The sequence below is a fragment of the Corylus avellana genome, chromosome 5, assembly GCF_965113065.1.
Source record: "Corylus avellana chromosome 5, dhCorAvel1.hap1.2, whole genome shotgun sequence".
NCBI classification, from domain to species: domain Eukaryota; kingdom Viridiplantae; phylum Streptophyta; class Magnoliopsida; order Fagales; family Betulaceae; genus Corylus; species Corylus avellana.
In genome coordinates this window covers 8748013-8768585 of record NC_142494.1, presented here as the reverse complement: position 1 = coordinate 8768585, position 20573 = coordinate 8748013, and the positions used below count along the sequence as shown (strand labels likewise).

The window sequence follows — 20573 nt, the reverse complement described above, 5'->3', positions numbered from 1 at the left end:
AAAAGTTTTCGTATGTAGATATAATATATGTAACCAAAAAAATGATAAAACATTGATTTATTATTTATCAAATGGAACTATAATGAAGTAAATAAATACCAAATAAACCTATTCTGTTTTTCCAAATCAAACGATTTTATTAGGTGTACAAAGTTTGAATGCTCCATAATCCCTAATTTCTTATGTATTGGATTTTTTAAGCAATGTAATTTGTCAAAGCCCCTGCCGAAGGCCAAATTGTTTCAACCTTATACATAAATATGTGAAAGACTAGAGACAAGTAGGACAAGTATTTTGATCATGAATTTGAAGTGTTTAGATGAGATTTTTTTTTTTTTAATCCACATTTCAAAAGGGTTTTATGTTTTGAATTGTTTGCTAATGGTTTTGAGAAAAGTGTGATTTTTGGTTTTGAAAATAGAAGTGTTTTCAAAACCATTATCAAAATTTAGGAAGATAGGGGCTGAAATGAGCTAGCACATCACTGCTTCGGGGAGAGAGTTTGAAGGTAGAAGTTGAGCTGGAATGCAACAAGCGAAACTAGTAGTTGCGGCCCATGATGGAGATTTCCATAGCAAGTACTAATTACAAGAGAATCCTATATAACTTATAGTTCCTTTCCACTTTCAAGGGAATTGGAAATACTAAGAGGTATATTTATAACAGTCGTTAATTTTTTTTCAAAGATAGTGAGTTTGAAGCCTAACCAGCTTGAATTTTGTTGAAGCCCAGATCCGGATTTGAGATATTCAAAAGAGTACGAATCTGCTGTAAAAGACTCATGGTAGTGGTGGCACGTGAAGCTATCATTGTTAGGACTAGAGACATAGGGTGAAAGAGAGGAGACCCATAAAAGGTGGAGAAGAGGCACGTTGATGACAAAGGTGGATGGGTGGTTGCAGATCTGATCTTCAAAACTCCAGGCCAAAAAAACAAATAAATAATAAATAAATAAAAAGCAAAGAATAAACAGTGTGTAAAGAGACCAGAGGTTTTTAACAAATATCAACAAAGGCTTTGTTTATTCGGTCCACCACCTCATCCCTTTTCAGCTTCTTTCTTCTTCTTCTTCTACCTTCCATTTACTTCACCCACTGTAACACAGAATACTCACACCTACATCTTCCCTTGCACATTTGCTATTGTTCATCGGCCACCTGCATATATAGAACGCCCCCTGTGCAAGTGTTGAAAGGGCAATCACAAAGGGTGTTCGTATCTGTCATAATCATCTTGCTCAAACTACTAGTTTGCGGATTCCAAAGATGTTAATTCGTAGATTGAAGCTGCTCTTTCGCGCCTCTCTTTGATTTCAAAAACTAGAAGAAGAAGATTATCTAAGAAGGAAGAAATGGAAGAAGAAGAAGAAGAAGAAGCAAAGGAAATGTTAGATTATGTCCCAAAAGAAGTGGTGGTCGAAATCCTCATAAGACTCCCTGTGAAGTCACTGGCGAGGTTCAGGTGCATTTGCAAGGACTGGTTTTCTCTAATCTCCAGCAACGCCTTCATCGCTGCCCACACCAGCCGAACTCTCTCTCGAAGCGATTACATCAATAGGAGCAGCCGAATTCTCTTTCGGTGCGTGCAAACAGTTTTCTTTGATATGGTTGTATTTAGACAATACCACAACTTTAGTCTGCGCTCTAAGGATGGATCATTTGGTCGTAATAGTAACTTCATCCACTTGAACTGCCCATTCAACACAAATTCTTCTTTTACTGCACTTCCCAACATAGTAGGTTCGTGGAATGGGCTACTCTGCTTTGCTTATGATGATCCTAATCGCAGATATGGGCCATATGGCTATAGTCTATGGAACCCTTCCATTCATAGAGCTCTAAGCCTTCCACAGCCTAACTTCAATGTCTCATCCCACGGCATTTCTAACCATTTCCATGGATTTGGGTATGACCCATCTACAAATGATGTTAAGCTGGTCAGACTTGCATATCTTGAAGGGCATTTCATGAAGGTTCCACAACTGGTTGAGATTTATACGCTTAACATTGGCTGTTGGCGAGACATTGCTGCCCCTGCTCCATCATATATTGTCAATGAGCGTTGCTTATCCCTTTTTGTCAATGGGGCATCCCATTGGGTCGCCCTTACTCCACCACATGAGCGCACTTTTCGCAATGTGATAGTGGCATTTGATATGGGTGATGAAGTATTTCATGAGATTGAAGTGCCCAACTGCTTTGTTGGGAAGTTGAATTTGAATATGACTGTTGCGGTGCGTGATGGATTACTTTGTCTTGTCCCATTTAATGAACATGAGCAGGAAGAGTCTTTTTCTATATGGATCATGAAAGAGTATGGCATTGGAGAATCTTGGACTAAGTTATTCGACATTCATATCAGTCAAGGATTAAAGAGGGTGGTAGTCTTCAGGAAAAACGGTGAAGTTCTAGTTATTGACAGAAAGGGGGAGCTTCTTTCTTACAAACCAAATATCCAACATGTAACTCAGCTGGGATTTCGTAAATATTCATCCTCGGGAAATAAATATAAGTTTGCGGAGAGCATGTTTTTTGGGGATAAATACTTGGAGAGACTCATTCTACTAGATGCAAAAGATGGGATAAATATAGGAAAATACTTCTGATCCAAGTGCAAGGAAAATAGGAAGAAAAGGCAAGTTACTTGATTTTAGTTTTTCTTAATTGTTTTAGCACTTATACAAAATTTAGTTCTGCAAGAAGTTTGTATTTTAAAATTGACACAATAATATGCTACTCTCTCAAGACTTTTTGTCATAATGGAAACAAAACTTCCTGAAATCATGTTATTGTTATGTATATATATATATATATATATATATATATATATATGAGAAAGGCATGAGATGATATTGGAATAAATGTAAATTTATCTTATTGTTAGTTCTTGTGTTGGCTTAATTCAGTTTCAAAATGCAGATGCTACTGTTCACATGCTCAAACACTGATATAGAATGCTCAGAATCCAATCTCCACCGTTCATAATGTAGATTCATGTGTTATGAACGTTCCTGCAAAATTTCAGCTCAATCGGACCACAAACGCCCATTGATCGGAGCTGTTGATCAAGACTGGACAGGCCGGGTCCGGACCGCAATTCCCCAGGTCCGGACCGCATTTCTAGAAACTAAATTTTTGCTCTGTAAAGCCCTGTCTAGACAGCCCATTAACCTGTCCGGACACCCCGTAAGTTTTAGGCTAAAAAACATGATTTTAAGTGGGTTAGGTCTAGGGTTTTGTTGGGGGTATATATACATCATTATAGAAGATAGAAGGACGAATTTTCAACCCCAGAGAATTCGTCGGAGGCTGTGCTAAGAGAGATCATATGTGGTGAGCATTAAATTGAATCTCTTAGAGTTTTAGTTATTCCTTTGATAAATCTACGGTTGAGAAGTCTATCGGAAGGGTCCGGTAAAGGAGAATCATATTGAAGAAGATTGTGAGTAAGGAGACGAGTTGTAGGCTTATCGATCTTACAGAGCCAAGGTCTTGCAAAGGGTTGTAAGTGTTCTTAGTGTTTGTAATCTCTGGATAATCTTTTGATAGTGATTTCCTGGGTTTGGTTGCCCCGGAGAGGTTTTACTTTTAGATCGGTTTCTAAAAGGTTTCCTCTTCGTAACCAAAATATCTGTTTCTGCCTCTTTATTGCTTTATATATTGTGGGTGATTGAATTGTTTATTGCTTCATAATATTAATTCTGCATAAATTGTGACAAACAAGTTTTTGGAGTTGGCAAAGCGTTTTTCAATTGGTATCAGAGCGGGTTCACTCCGTGAAGGATTAAATTCCTGAGTGTGATCTTTGTTTCTTGTTTAAGATGTCTCAAACCCTTAACACTGTGCCTAATTTAGATGGATCAAATTATGGCTATTGGAAATCCCGTATGAGATTTTTCTTAAAATCTATAGACGTTTGGCATGTCATTGAATCTGGATTTAAAGCTCCAGATAAGCCAACAGCTGAATGGTCTAATGTTGAAAAACAAACTCGTATGGCGAATGACAAAGCTATGAATGCTCTATGCTTGGCAATTTCACAAATTGAGTTCTCCAGAATTTCAAATTGTGATAGTGCCAAGGATGCATGAGAGATCCTAGAAACTACGTATGAAGGAACTAATCTTGTTAAAGCTTCAAAACTTCAAATGTTAGTTTTTCAGTTTGAGGATATTAAAATGTTAGAGGATGAGACATTCAATGAATTTTTTAGTAAACTTAGTGAAATTAGAAATTCCATGATAAATCTAGGAAAGAAAGTTTCTGACACTAAGCTTATTAGAAAAGTTATGAGATCACTCCCTGAAAGATTAAGAATGAAGGTAACTGCTATTGAGTCATGCACTGATCTTAATACCATGAGGATAGAAGAGTTAGTTGGTGCTCTTCAAACTTATGAGTTTTCCTTGCCTCAACCTAGGAAAAATAAGGATATTGCCTTTAGAACTCTTAGGAAGAACTCTGATGAGTTATCTGATGAGGATTCACTAGATGATGAGGAACTTGCATTGATAGCTAGAAAGTATTTTAGGAATGAACATAGAATTTCCAAGAAATTTGGAAAACAAAAAAAGAGTACTCAGGGAAGAAATGAAAGAGACCCACGTGGTCCAAAATGTTATAAGTGTTCTGGCTATGGTCATGTGCAAAAGGATTGTGCTAACCTCAAGAGTAATAAGCCAAAAGGTCAAAAAGCCTTCAATATTACATTGAGTGACACTGATGAGGAAGAAACTCATAATTATATGGCTTTTGTTGCATCCTATGATTCTGATGATTCTAATCAATCAGATGTTCAGTCTGCCCCTGATAATGAATCAAATAGGGTTAATGATCTTCAAAACTCCTTTAACAATTTAATGGAAAAGTTTTCTATGCTTAGAAATACTAACTTGAAAATTGTTAAGGATTTTAAGAATCTTGAGCTTGAAAGGGATAATTTGTTGAAATCTTTGAGTGATTCACATGTTGTTTGCAATACTCTCAAATCTGAAAATCATGTGTTAATTGCTAAAAATAAATCCCTTCAAAATGATTTGATTGCATCTAGAAATCACTTGAGTAAATTCTCTAGTGAAAAGCTTGATAAAATGTTGCATATTCAAAAGCAATCTAGCGACAGATCTGGCTTAGGATTTGATAAAACTGCTTCTTTGTCTTCTAACCGTGCTTCTACTTCAAAGACTGTTTTTGTTAAACCAGTGAAAGTAGAAGAATCTTCAAGTGAAGAAAAGTAAGTAGTTGCTCCGACTCCTCAAGGTAATAAAGGTAAGAAAATCTACATTGAGCCTCATGCATTTTGCCCTACACCTAGAGTCATGCATCCTCCTAGGAAATTACCTTCACAAAGGTTTGTCCTTACATGTCATCACTGTGGCAAAGTGGGTCACATTCGATCTCACTGTTTTAATTTGAAACCTCATGTGCATATAAATGAAAATTCCTATTCTAGGAAAGAAAGTGAGGGTTTGGTCATAATGATGAGAGAAGTGCTATCTAGGCTAGATAAGTTTGAGCAAAGTCATAAGTCTAGACCTAAGATTTCTCAAGTTTGGATTAGGAAGGATGATACCATTCACCCCTTGAGGGGGAGTGGTGATGATCTCACCTTATGTTAGGTAAGTCACCCACATGCCTAGGATTGATTTTCTTGCATATCTTTGCATATCCTAGAGCATGTTGTTTTTCATTTTTCATGGCATTTTTGTTTTATTTTGTTTTGAAATTGTATTTTGTTTGTGTGCATTTCTTTTGTGAAAAATAACAAAAAGACAAAAATATTTTACTTTGGTTGTTTTTTTTTTCTTTTCTTTATTTTGTCTTATGCATCTAGATAGTTCATTAATTTCTCATGTTGCTTTTTATGAATTTAATTCCTTGCGTCCTGGAATGTTCTTAATATGCATGAGATGAAAATTTGTGTCAATTGACTTGTTTTTGTGGTTACCTAAAGCCTGAGCTTATGTGATACTTTTTGCCTATGCTTTATTTCTTGTGCACAGTTAAGCTTAAATTGAGGTTTTGTTTCACTTTATTTGTGAGGTCTGTTAGGCAACCATATGAGGTTTTTGACTAGTCATATTTTTCAAATTGACCATATGCTAGTTGAACCAAGGGCTTAAAAATTCCTACTTTCTCTTTTGTGATAAGTACCAAAAGTTTAAGGACACTTTCTCAAAGAGAAAAATAAACAAAATAGTGAAACAAATAAAATCAAAAGATCATATTCCAAAAGGAATTTATTTCACTGTGTCAAACTTGTGCAAAATATTTTACAAAGAGAAATGTATAGGATGAGAGTGGCTAGGCCCTAGTATGATAAGGTTTGACTTTTGATTTGATATACTTGTTAAAACCTCATAGTGGTGAAACTTTCTCCTCATTTTGTAAGTTAAAATTTTTTCTCTTTGGATGGCTTACACACACACCACACAAGCATGAGATGAATGAAACATTTTTCTTTGCTTGGGTTAAGCAATATGAGTTTCTTGCCATTTTTAGTCTCATGTATATTTTGCATATTTGGAGCATGTTTGGATATTCATTGTGCAATACATGAGTCATTGATGTGTTATCATGTGTGTTCATTTAACTTTTGAGGGGGAGAAACATGCTTTGCATTTTCAGTTTCTTGTTGTTAATTGAGCCATACATTGAGGGGGAGTTTTGCTGATGTTTCTTTATGATCACGCATTCTACGTCATGTTTTTTATCATGCGTTTTATTTATGTCTTCTTGTTCCACATATGCCTTGATGTATTTTGTGAAGTGTTTCAGGAAACATGAAGACCTTTTGTCATTCTGTGACAAAAAGGGGGAGTAAATATGGGGAGATGATGGGATTGGCTCGACATTTTGGTTTTGTCACTGAATTGCCAAATGGGGAGTTTGTTAGTTCTTGTGTTGGCTTAATTCAGTTCCAAAATGCAGATGCTACTGTTCACGAGCTCAAACACTGATATAGAATGCTCAGAATCCAATCTCCACCGTTCATAATGTAGATTCATGTGTTATGAACGTCCATGCAAAATTTCAGCTCAATCGGACCACAAACGCCCATCGATCGGAGCTGTTGATCAAGACTGGACAGGTTGGGTCCGGACCGCAATTCCCCAGGTCCGGACCGCATTTTCAGAAACTAAATTTCTGCTCCGTAAAGCCCTGTCCGGACTGCCCATTAACCTGTCCGGACACCCTGTAAGTTTTAGGCTAAAAAACATGATTTTAAGTGGGTTAGGTCTAGGGTTTTGTTGGGGGTATATATACATCATTATAGAAGATAGAAAGACGAATTTTCACCCCCAGAGAGTTCGTCGGAGGCTGTGCTAAGAGAGATCATATGTGGTGAGCATTAAATTGAATCTCTTAGGGTTTTAGTTATTCCTTTGATAAATCTACGGTTGAGAAGTCTATCGGAAGGGTCCGGTAAAGGAGAATCACATTGAAGAAGATTGTGAGCAAGGAGACAAGTTGTAGGCTTGTCGATCTTACAGAGCCAAGGTCTTGCAAAGGGTTGTAAGTGTTCCTAGTGTCTGTAATCTGTGGATAATATTTTGATAGTGATTTCCTGAGTTTGGCTGCCCCGGAGAGATTTTACTTTTAGATTGGTTTCTAAAAGGTTTCCTCTTCGTAACCAAAATATTTGTTTCTGCCTCTTTATTGCTTTATATATTTTGGATGATTGAATTGTTTATTGCTTCATAATATTAATTCCGCATAAATTGTGATAAACAAGTTTTTGGAGTCGGCAAAGCGTTTTTCACTTATGAACCAAAATATGAATATATACAAATAATTCACCGACTATTGCACTACTGTTGTGTTGGCATTTTCATTCTATAGGTGCTTAGTTACTGTCTTCTCCAGGGTAGTTGGGGAAAACTAGGGATCAGTAGTAAGGTAGTATAAGAAGATAACACATTAATTATAATACTGTGTAGGTCTATAATTTGCATACTTGATTACCTTCTTGGCTCTTTGCACATCATAATATATGTTGACCTTTTTCTTCTTTTGGGGAATATGTGATGAACTTATTTGATGTTTTTTTTTTTTCTTGACACATTCACCATGTTGTTCTCCCTTAAATTGTATGTTGTACTTAATCTACTCGCTTATATATTCCCTGTACCATTTTTTCTTTAGTGGATTTGCTTCTGGGACAAACTCCCCCCTTCCTGTCTTTGGTAAGCCTGGTTGGACCAGTCAAAACTATGTGATCATGCTTTGTAAGAGAAAATTGTAAAGAGGGTTGATAATTGCTAATTCCTCAAACTGTTCTCCTGTGTAGAAACAATTTACCCTCGAGTAATATGTTGAAAGCTTTGTTTGTTTGAATTGAGGTCAAGGCTGAACTGTAACTATTAAGCCTGTGTTTGCAGGTTTGGCAATAATACTAAATATAATACTAATTATCAGCTGGAACTTGCTCTTTGATTACCCTTCTTAAATACTTCTCTCATCTTCAGTTGTTTGTATAATAGAAATCCCTATGATTTGACATGGTATTTTATCAACTGAAAATACCTGATGCATTTTGGTGATCCTTTCTAAAATTGTGGCATTAAAAACTTGTTGCCACCAACATGTTGAAATTTGATTTTTGAACTCTTCTAATTGTCATATGCGTGTCAATATCATCAAGTGCTTTATTTCCTGACCTCCATCTTTGTAGATTTTTCGTCCTTGTTTTATGCTTTTGTGCCATACACATACTTGAGTAAGACTAGTGCAGGTTCCTTAATTGCTCTCACCTGAGCAAGCCATTGGGGGCTCAGCCTATAGATTCTCTATCTATTTTCCTATCAATTCTTAGAAATTCCAGTATCTCTTAAAGATGGCTTGGAATCAAATAAGCTACAACTTTGGCTCATCGTCTAGACATGGACTGGGGATTTCAATTTCACTATAGCTGCTAATATGGCCATGAGCCTTCACACGTATGTTTGTCAGCACATATGGCAGTTTGATTGGCAGTTTGTATGGTTTTTGGTCCTGCCTTTTTGACAACATTTATATGATTGATTGTGTTTGTTGCTTTTGGTTGTTGGGTTTGGCATCTTTTGCCTCATTTTATTGTTGGATTATACCTGGCTGTGGTCGTTACCCTGTTTTTGAGTGTATTCCTCTTGGGAACTAAGTCTCACTCTTTTGGCTAGTATAATCTTTTCAATTATTTTTGGACAGAAATTTCCTCCAAACCGATATAGAGGAAATATTCTCCAACCCATGTAAAATAGTGCCAAGTGTCTATAAACATTTAAAAAGCATGTTAAATTTAATCTAAATTAGTAAACTACTATTAATGAGATTAAGAATTTAATGTACCTTTTAAATGTTTATAGACATTTGACACTATTTTACATGGGTTGAAAGATATTTGCTCCATATCGATTTGGAGGAAATTTCTGTAATTATTTTTTAATTGCTCGATTTGTTTCATTTTTTATTTACTTTTATAACGCAGTTTTTCCATTTGGTTATTTTTAAATGGGTTGAGGCTGTTGAGCACAAGTGTTTGGTTTTCAATGATACACGTTTTTTCTTTCTCTTTTTTTGTTAAAATATTTCTTTATTTTTATTGTTCAGTTGCAGTTAGCAATGATTACAATGAAGATGAGACTCAGTCTTGAGGACCAGGACAAGTTAGAGCTCTTTGATGTTAGTTTTTCTTAATTGTTTTATGAACCAAAATATGTATATATACAAAACATAAATAGACTAATGCACTATTGTATTGTTTTAGAGCTCTTAGTGCTGGCCGCTCGTTTCAAGATTGGATTTACATCTCCAGGTACGTTTTTTTTCTTTACTCCAATATTTTTCGTGATTTCTAATCTGCCCACCTCCTTGGAAGAAGATTTATTGATATTCGGTATAATATTGGAAGGTAGATCATTGCTGAATTGGTTTTAGATGTTAATCACTAGTAAATATGGTTAATTTTCTTTCAACATGTAATTGCTTCTATTGGCTGCTTGTTTCTTATGCTGCATCCAAAAGGCATTGCTGGTGTTTTAGTTGCTTTATTGAACCCTTCCTTTTCTTGCATCTTGAATCATAGTAGAATGTTCTAATATAATTTATGTTTTTTTTTTTTTTCCGTATTGGAGTTAGAGTGCGGATGCATTGTGTGAGTGAGAGAGAGAAATTGCTAGCTGTTCTTTTGTTTGTGCTATCGAATCCTTGCCTTTTGTGCCAATTAAACAAAAAATCCTTGCTTTTTTGGGTCTAGAAGTACGGTAGAACCTGCTGTACTCGACTAGAATTCATATGAGTGTGCTTGTCATGCTCATTCTATGGGGATCAAAGAATGTATCTGGCTGGACAATTGAATGGATGACCAATTTATCATGTGTTTCGGTAATTATGCTCATTCACAATTGTTTCCGTATACCCTGTTGAGAGGACATAAAATACTTCAGTAAGAGCAAGCTTTTGGATAATAGTAACCACACAATTGGCCCCCTTATTATTGGATATTATAGTGGTAAACTTTGTCTTATTTTTTACCGGAAGTTAGGTCATAGCAAGTTTTGGTGGTGAGGCTCTCGGGCCTGTTTGGTTCACGGAATAGCCCCTTGGAATGAGATAGCTATTCCTATGAAATAATCATATTTTTGTTTGACAACGGTCTATTCATAGGAATAGTGATTCCCATTGGAATCAATAATCCCTTATACACACGAATAGTCATTCCTCTCATGCTATTCCTAAGGGCAAGGACAAGATTTTCCAAAAATAACTTCTTTTTTTTTTCCTCAAACTTAAAAAAATAAAAATAAAAGCAAAAAAAATCAGGTGGGTGGCCGACCGCCCAAATAGGTGGCCGGCCACTCCCAGAGGGCCTCGCAGTGGACTGGTGAGGCCCTTTGGGGGTGGCCGCTCCTAGGGCCACTGGGGGAGCCAAGACCACCCTCGGTGAAATTCTTGGGCGGCCTAGCCACCTCGATTCACAATGGGGGTGGCCGCAGCGACCCCCAACGGCCTTTAGGGGTGTCTTCGACCACCCCCAAAGGTCTCCAGGAGTGGTTGTGGCCACCCTTGATGGCACCGGCAGCCACCCCCAGTGCATGCTGTGGGTGGCCGGTCAACCCATTGGGGTGGTCGTCCACCACACGTTTAACCCTTTTTCTTTTTTATTTTTTAATTTGAGTTTTAAAAAAAATTAGAAATCAAATAGGCATTTTAGTTATTTTAATTCAATTCCAATTATGAAATATGTGCTGCTGCCAAACTAAAGAATTGGAATAATTATTCCATTCTAACATTTTATATTCCCAGTAATACCTATTCTTTTTCCGAATGGAATACCCATTCCGCAAACCAAACGGGCTCTCAGGCCTTAGCACCTAAGGCATGAGTCAACTTGAAGAAGCCAGTGTGTTTGGATGGATATGTGTGTTATATTATCAAGTTGTGATGATAAAGCTGCACATAAAAGGTTTGAGTTGTGTCAAATCTCTTTGAGGGGAGGACTGGAGAGGGTGATGGGCTTTACAAAGAATGGTGAAGTTCTAGTGACCAAGGATGGAAAGTTGTTTTCTTACATACCTAGTAGCCAACGAACTTTGGATCTTCACATTCGTAGCCTCCTTTATTTGGATACTTATGTGGAGAGCTTTGTTCTACTGAATGTAGCAGTCTGCAGGTGGAGTTTTGTGAGGGTAGGTGACTTCATCTTCCTTTGGTTAGCACAAGGAGAAAGAAAAGTAGAAAGAGAAAAACGAAGATACAGATGTCAGCTTTGCTCCATTGTTTTAGGAGTTGGAACATTTTCAGTTTCAGGTCTTGGACTTTGTTTCAGTGATTGATGGGCTTATGCGAAAATCAAAATGTATCCAGCATAAAAACTCACTATTGTATTCGTTTTCATTTCCTCCGATCTGTCAGTACATGCCCCTTTTTCTAGTTTTAGCGTTTTCATTCTGTATTCTCTCATGTGGGTTAACTGTCTTTCCAGGTTGGGACAAATGCCATGGGTCAAATGCGAGCAAGCAGGAAAAGGTAAGCTATCCATAATCGGTTGCAGACTGGCAGTAATGCATTCGTTACTTTCTTTTTTCTTTTTCGTCAATGACAGGGATCATGTAATCCATAAATGTAGAAATAATAAAAGAATATGTAAGCACAGCTAGAATGATATTTTATGTTTGTGAATGGTCAAATGACAAGAATCAGAACATTTAATTGATTTGAACCTTTGAAGAAAATTAACTGGAGAGATATTCTCAAGCTTAGAGTGTGTCAAGTGTGTGTATCCTCATGAAGAAAAAAGAAAAGAAAAGGAAAAAACTTCCACCGAGTATTTGCAGTATGTTTATTTGAGCATAAGTTGGGGTATGAAGCGATGAAATAGCTTGGAGCTAAAAAGTGAAGAAGAGGTTTAGTCTTATGGCAGCTACGTACCATGGAGCTTTATTGTAATTCTTCTTCATCATGTTTGTTGGGTAGTTTTGATACTTGGGAGAAAACCTAGATTCTGTGACAGCTAGTCTATTTGCACTTAGACCATTAAACTTTAAAAAGCACCACATAAGAGTTTCTGAAATGGTAGTTCTGTATTGCCTATTGGAGAAGTCCATGTGATTAGAAAGAGTAATGTTAGACACACTGTCACTCTCACACTCCTTGACGGTGCTTTTAATAGTAGCATTGGATTTCAGATGGATTACTATTAAATTTTAATGCAATAGTGATTCTTAAAAACCATGTCAGGAAGTGTGAAAGTGGAAATATGAGAGTGGGAGTTTATGTGATTGATTATATATTCTTTTACAATTTGAACATAAAAAAGTTTCGTTAGTATATATGTAACCAAAACAAATGATAAAACATTGATCTATTATTTATCTTTTTTTTAAAAAAATTTATTATTATTATTATTATTTAATCAAAGCGGGAGAGGGGGAAAAGGGAAAGATTGATTATTTATCAAATGGAACTATAATGAAGTAAATAAATACCAAATAAACATATTCTATTTTTCCCAAATCAAACGAATCTATTAGGTGTGCAAAGTTTGAATGCTCAATAATCCCTAATTTCTTATGTATTTAATTTTTTTTTAAGCAATGTAATTTGTCAAAGTCCCTGCCGAAGGCCTAAATTGTTTCAACCCTATACATAAATATGTAAAAGACTAGAGACAGGTAGAACAAGTGTGTTTGATAATGAATTTGAGAAGTGTTTAGATGAGATTTTTTTTTAATCCACGTTTCAAAAATGTTTTGTGTTTTGAATTGTTTGTTAATGATTTTAGAAAAAAGTGAGTTTTTTGGTTTTAAAAATAGAAAAAGTATTTTAAAAACCATTATCAAAGAAGGAGGATGTCTACGCATATATAACGAACAAACCTGAGTAAACTTTTTAACGGTGAATAATGCACGAGACGGCAAATTGGCAATAATAATTTGTATGGCTATAGAATAGATTATGATAAATATATTAACCATAGTATACTTTTATTTTCCTATGCAAGACAATGATAAGTGATAACATTAAAAAATAAAAAAATAAAAAAATCTATAATAGGAAGGTTAAAACTAAAATAAAAAGGGTAACCGGCTCCATACAAATCTAGTCTCATAATTCTTTGATCAAAAGGCTGAGAAAAGGGTTACCTTGATAATGTATGCGATGCAGTCTGGTGGAACAACGGTTGAAAATAAAGGTAAATTGACTATGACTGCATTTTAAAAGGCAGATGAAATATAAAAAGATAAGAAAGTTTAGAAAGATAGGGCTGAAATTATATTGTTTGGAATTCGAACTGAGAAAGAAAAGAAATTGAAATGGACTGATTGTATAGTCCCTACTCCCTAACCTCCAAACTACATAACTGTATTTTTTATTAACGCAAAATACAAGCAAATAAATGAAAAACACCATTCTAGACAGAGAGCTAGCATTTTACCGCTTTGCATAGAGACTTTGAAGGTAGAAGCCAAGCAGGAATGCAGCCAGTGAAACTAGTAGTTGCAGCCCATGATGGATATTTCCATAACAAGTTCTTACTTCCTTACCAACTTTCAAGGGAATTGAAAGTACTAAGTGCATGGGTGGTACTAGCATTTAAAGTTTTGAGGGGGCAAAATTAAAAAATTTAGGGATAAAATTTTAATTTTTAAAAATTTTTTTGGGGAAAACATGGCCCCTTAGCAAGGCGAGCAACCCTCCAATGGGCCATGTGGCTCCGCCTCTGACTAAGAGATATATTTACAAGAGTTGTGAGATATCTTTCTAAGATAGAGAGGTATATTTCGTTGAAGCCCAAATGTTGTTCATAAAAGAGTTAAGAGACTATGAAGCTCATGCTGGCCAATGTGACGCATGTGGTATATCATAATTGTTAGGATCATACCCGCAAAGGAAGAGAAGAGGCATTGGATGACAAAGGTGGATGGGTGATTGCAGATCTGATCTTCAACACTCCAAGAAATAAAAAACAAATAAATAATAAATAATTCAAAACTCCAAGAAAAAGAAAAACAAAAACAAATAAATAATAAATAAATAAAAAGCAAAGAATAAACAGAGTGTAAAGAGACCAGAGGTGGAGGTGGAGGTTTTTAATTAACAAATAAACAGAGTCTTTTTCAGAGCGCTTTTTAAGGTTCATCACTGTAAAGACTAACACAGAATACTCACACCTACATCTTCCCTTGCACATTTGCTATTGTTCATCGGCCACCTCCATATATAGAACGCCCCCTGTTCAAGTGTTGAAAGGGTAATCACAAAGGGTGTTCGAATCTGTCATCATCAGATGTTAATTCGTAGATTGAAGCTGCTGCTTTCGCGCCTCTCTTTGATTTCCAAAACTAGAAGAAGAAGAAGAAGAAGAAGAAGATTCTCCAAGAAGGAAAAAGTTAATTCTCTCCCAAACGAAGTTGTGGAAGAAATCCTCATAAGACTTCCTGTGAAGTCACTGGTGAGATTCAGGTGCGTTTGCAAGGACTGGTTTTCTCTAATCTCCAGCAACGCCTTCATCGCCGCCCACACCAGCCGAGCTCTCTCTCGAAGCGATTACATCAATAAGAGCAACCGAGTTCTCTTTCGGTACGTCGGAACGGTTTTCTTGAAATATTTTCCACCTAGACACTTCCACTACTTTAGTCTGCGCTCTGATGATGGATCATTTGGTCGTAATAGAAACTTCATCCACTTGAAATACCCATTCGACATAACTTCAACTTTAGATATTCTTCCCAACATAGTGGGTTCGTGGAATGCGCTATTCTGCTTTGCTTATGATAATCCTTATCGCAGATATGGCTATAGTCTATGGAACCCTTCCATTCATAGAGCTCTAAGCCTTCCTGACCCTAACTTCACCTTGTGGTCAAAGTCACTCCACATTTGTAAGCATTTCCATGGATTTGGGTATGACCCATCTACCAATGATGTTAAGCTGGTCAGACTTGCATATCATGGGCTGCCTATCCCGAAGGTTCCCCCGCTGGTCGAGATCTATACGCTTAACACTGGCTGCTGGCGAGCTATTACTTCCCCTGCTCCCTCATATATTGTCCGTGACCGTTGCTTATCCGTTTTTGTCAATAGGGCATCCCACTGGGTCGCCCTTACTGCCCCAGGTGAGCGCACTTTTCGCAATGTGATAGTGGCGTTTGATATGGGTGATGAGATGTTTCGTGAGATTGCAATGCCCAACTGCTTTGTTGGGAAATTTTATTTGAATATGACTGTTGCGGTGCGTGATGGATTACTTTGTCTTGTCCCGTTTAATCAACAAGAGCAGGAACAGTCTATTTCTATATGGATCATGAAAGAGTATGGCATTGGAGAATCTTGGACTAAGCTATTCAACATTCATATAAGTGGATTAAAGAGGGTGGTAGCCTTCAGGCAAAACGGTGAAGTTCTAGTTACTAATAAAAATGTGGAGCTTCTTTCGTATGAACCAAATATCCAACGTGTTACTCAGATAAAATTTTGTAAATTTTCAGCCTCGGAAATTAAAACTAGGTTTGTGGAGTGTTTATTTTTTTGGGATAAATACTTGGAGAGTCTCGTTCTACTAAATGCAAAAGATGGAGTCTCGGGAGGGATGGCAAATGCTTCTTATGCAAGTGCAAGAAAAGGCAAGTTTGCATACTCGATTACCTCTTTGGCTCTTTGCACATCATACTATATGTTAACCTTTTTCTTCTTTTGGGGAATATGTGATGAACTTATTTGATGTTTTTTTTTTTATTTTTATTTTCTTGACACATTCACCATGTTGTTCTCCATTAAATTGTATGTTGTACTTAATTTACTCGCTTATATATTCTCTGTACCATGTTGTTCTCCCTTCTAGGACGAACTCTCCCCTTCTTCTGTCTTTCGTAAGCCTGGTTGGACCAGTCCAAGTTTTGACTAGTATGTGATCATGCTTTGTATGAGATTGTAAAGAGGGTTGATAATTGCTAATTTCTTAAATTGTTCTCCTGTGTAGAAACTCTACCTTGGAGTAATATGTTGAAATTAAGCTTTGTTTGTTTGTGTTAAATATATTGTTAAATATATATTGGATAGCGGAAGACGGAGAGAGAGAAGAGAGAGCGAAAGCATATAAAGACTATATTGTATTGAGTCTGATTGATATGTTTACATAGCTTTTTATTTATAGAGAAAGAAGAAGTAGTGAACAAGAAATCCTATATTAAACCCTAAAACATATAAGGCTGAACTGTTACAATTATATCTGTGCTTGCACGCCATTGGGGCTCAGCCAAAGATACCACAATCCTATTTTCCTACACTTCTTAGAAATTCCAGTATCTCTTAAAGATCATCGTCTAGACATGGACTGGGGATTTCACTTTCACTACTGTAGCTGCTAATATGGCCATGAGCCTTCACACGTATGTTTGTCAGCACATATGGCAGTTTGATTGGCAGTTTGGTCCTGCCTTTTTGACAACATTTATATGATTGATTGTGTTTGTTGCTTTTGGTTTTGCATCTTTTGCCTCATTTTATTGTTGGATTATACATGTGTGTGGTCGTTACCCTGTTTTTGAGTGTATTCCTGTTGGGAACTGAGTCTCTCATGAGAGACTTTTGGCTACTATAATCTTTTCAATTATTTTTTGTTTTGGTTGCTCGATTTGTTTTTTTCTTTTTTTAATAACGCAGTTTTTCCATTTGGTTATGTTAAATGGGTTGAGCACAAGTTTTTGGTTTTTCTATAATACAGGTTTTTTCCTTTCCTTTTTTGGTTAAAATATTTCTTTAGTTGCAGGTACCATTACCAATCATGCTGACAATGAAGATGAGAGTAAGTCTTGAGGACCGTGACAAGTAAGAGCTCTTTGAGTGATGATTGTCGTTTGGCTATTTGGACAGATGATTGCTGTAATGGGGTATTCTCATGACTATTTGGACAAATTGTATATGACTATTTGGACAGTACTGAGCAACTGTTTGAATGCTTGGCCAGATTTTTTTATTTTTATTTTTTTTTATGTTTAATAGTGTTTTATTAAATCAATGTTTGGATTTTGGATGTACATAGCAACGTTAAATGTAGATAAAAATATTTGGTCGGGATGGCTTGGCTACCCCTATTCAGCCGGTATAGGGTATCACTCGTGTTCATGAACCACCCCATATGTCAAAATGGGAGTGACCATAACCACCCCAAATGTGTTTGGGGTGGTTGAGTCACCTAAACTTAAAACAAAACGTTTATGTACAAAGTAAATAGTAAAAAATAAAAAATAATAATAATAAAAAAAGAAATTAAAATAAAAAACTAAACTAAAGTAAACCTAAAACTTAGAACAAAAATTATATATATAAGTGGAGGATGGCCGAGTCATTCCCTTTTGCCATAGTACTCCCAAACTGGCTAAATGAGGGTGGTTCGCGGCCAATCTGTGGGTGGCTGAACTACCCGATAGTCCAATGAAGGTGATAAAGCCACCTCAGAGGCTATGGGAGTAGTCGAACAACCCCCAGATCGGCCGCAAGGGTGGTTCGACAACCACCATGGCCTCTGGGGGGTGGCTGGTCATCCCTATTGGCCAAAATGGGGTAGTCGGATTACCCTATGTGGCATTTTTATGTGATAACATGTGCCAGTTCGTTAGTTTGGGTAACAAAATGTAACAGAAGTACTAAGTTGGTCTTTTCTTATAAATTAGATACTATTTGTGATACGATTTAAAACCTATATGAAAAAAAATAAATAAATTAAATTTAAAAAAAAAAAAATTTAAAAAAAAACTTAGGTACTAAAAGGATAATTAACCCAAAAAGACCTATGTGATTATGTGGCTGAACCAAACTAAGGGAGCCATTGATAGAGTTATCAAGCCCATTGAAGAGAGCTTACGGCTTGAGGCATTTAGAGCTTCAACAAGCTTCCCCAAATTCAGCTCCTCCAAATGCAGTTCTCTCCGAGCCTTTATCACCAGCACTCCTCGTAGCTTCACTTCGATTCGGCCTACATTTTCCCTCTCTAATGGAAGATATTTTAATATATATATATAAGTTCTATTATACATAAATTATAGGAAAAAATATAAAAAATTCTCCCAAACTATCGGTCGGTGTTCAAAGAGTCCCACAATATTCAAAATATGCTAAAATAGCCCATCAAATTACCAAAGTGTATCCAAAAGGCCACATATTTTTTTTTATATTCCAATAATACTCTTATTCTTTTAAAAACTTAAATAAAAAATTAATAAAATAAAAAAAAATAAAAAATAAAAAAACTATATATTTATTTTTAAAGAAAGCAAAAGAACGAAGAAAAAAAATGAAAGGGGTGGCATTCCCTTTTTTTTTTTTTTTAAGTTTAATATATATATATTATCAAGAATGACACATGTCGCCATTTTTATTGGCATTGACGTCACATTTAACAGAATTCGCCACATTTTTTTAACGAAATTTGATTCCAGAAACTAAATTGTTTTTTTGGAATATCTCAAGAACCTTTGATTTTACTTTCATATAATATGAAGCGATTTGTAATTTAGGCTAATTACAGTGATTAATTTTTTATTTATTCCTTTTTTTTTTTTTTTGGTATTTATTCGCCCATTTTTTTTTCTTTTTAAAAAATTATTTGGTTTTTTTAATTATTTAATTATTTTATTTTTTTAAAAGAATATGGGTATTATATGAATATAAAAAAAAATAAGTAGCATTTTTGATACATTTTGGTAGTTTGATTGGCTACTTTAGTACCTTTTGAACATTGTGGAGCTCTGTCGCAAATGACTGTTAGATTGGGGGGCATTTTATATTTTTTCCTAAATTATATATAATGCAACTGCATGCCCGTATCATGCTACTAGCTTGATTTGGGCATTTTTTTGGTAAGAAAAAAATATATAGTCTGTCCAGATAATGGGAAAAAATTGGCCCATTACTCAATTCATTTTTGAGTTTTTTTTAATGTGAATATCGAGGAGAAAAAAGAGTTGAGATTGTGTAAAAATTATAAAAATATATATAATTAAAAAAAATATTAAAATATTAAAAAAAACAAAATTAAACTTTTTTAAAAAAAAATTATGGGCAATTTTGAACCACCCCTAGAGGTGGCCAAACTACCACTGATCCACCCCTAAGTGTCTAAAGGTGGCTAAGTCACCACCAGAGCCACCCCAAAAACTACTTGGGGGTGGTTGAGCCACCCCCAACGGCTATTTGGACATAGTCGATCCACCCCTAGTGCGTGGAATGACCACCCCCGAAGCTAATGGGGGTGGTTCAACCACCTCTAGCCATTACTTGGAGGTGGTTTGCCACCCCTAAATTAGACAGGGTGGGGGTGGCTCAACCACTCCCATTAACTTTGGCCTTCAAGGGAGGCCGATCCACCTTTGGGGGTGGATCAGTCACCTTCAGATTCTTAGGAGTGGTCTAGCTACCACCTGAGGTCTTTTGGCCACTCTAAATTTATTTATTTATTTTTTTCAATCCTTATTTATGATTTTTATTAATTGGGTTGAAAGTTTTTGAGTTAAGTTGAAAATTTTTGAGTTGAGTTGAGTTGAGTTTAAAAAATTGTCAAACATGAATGTAGAAAAAAAATTGAGTTTGAGTTGGAAAATCTTGCTTCCCAAACAAGGAATTTCTCATCTTCAATCCCTTATGCGTTAAAAATAAATAAATAAATAAAAAATTTTCATCTATTCTCTTCCTCTTCATCTACCCCCATCGCCGCCAGCCTGGTTGTCGCCACCCAGCCTAGACGATGTTGTCCAGTTGGCCCAAATGATGCTGGCTAGCCCAAACGAAACAGCCCACAGTTGGAATCTAAGAATCACAGCCGGTTTTGCTCCACCGCCAATTTCACCGTTGCTCCTCTACGCCGCCTAAGGCACACAACGCCGCCCACACCGGTTAATTTCTCCCTCTCTCTCGCTCTCTCTATCTATCTATCTCGGTCACCGTGGAGGTACTGATTGCAAAGACGGCAGTTCGGGTGAAGTGGCAGCAAGGGACAAGCGGCGGGAAAAGGTGGATGGGCTAGGCATCCGCATCCTAGCTAGGTAGCCGCATCTTGGCTAGGTGGCGGTGGGTAAAGGAAGAGAGTAAAAGGAAGAC

General features: G+C 36.3%; 2 protein-coding genes and 1 long non-coding RNA gene across 3 annotated transcripts; all 3 read left to right on the top strand.

Moving 5' to 3' along the window:
• Window positions 1–1340: 1340 nt before the first annotated feature.
• On the top strand, window positions 1341–2615 carry LOC148585348 (F-box/kelch-repeat protein At3g23880-like). The gene has a single exon (XM_088516938.1). The coding sequence runs from the start codon at window positions 1352–1354 to the stop codon at window positions 2603–2605; it is 1254 nt and encodes a 417-aa protein (XP_088373064.1). The 5' UTR covers window positions 1341–1351; the 3' UTR covers window positions 2606–2615.
• Window positions 2616–11361: 8746 nt separating this feature from the next.
• On the top strand, window positions 11362–12211 carry LOC132180830 (uncharacterized). Its single transcript, XR_015912184.1, has 2 exons — window positions 11362–11835; window positions 11962–12211. It is a non-coding gene; the product is annotated as an uncharacterized LOC132180830 (long non-coding RNA).
• A 2383-nt stretch (window positions 12212–14594) lies between these two features.
• LOC132181771 (F-box/kelch-repeat protein At3g23880-like) lies at window positions 14595–16200 on the top strand. The gene has a single exon (XM_059595007.2). The coding sequence runs from the start codon at window positions 14767–14769 to the stop codon at window positions 16198–16200; it is 1434 nt and encodes a 477-aa protein (XP_059450990.2). The 5' UTR covers window positions 14595–14766.
• The last annotated feature ends 4373 nt before the right edge of the window (window positions 16201–20573 follow it).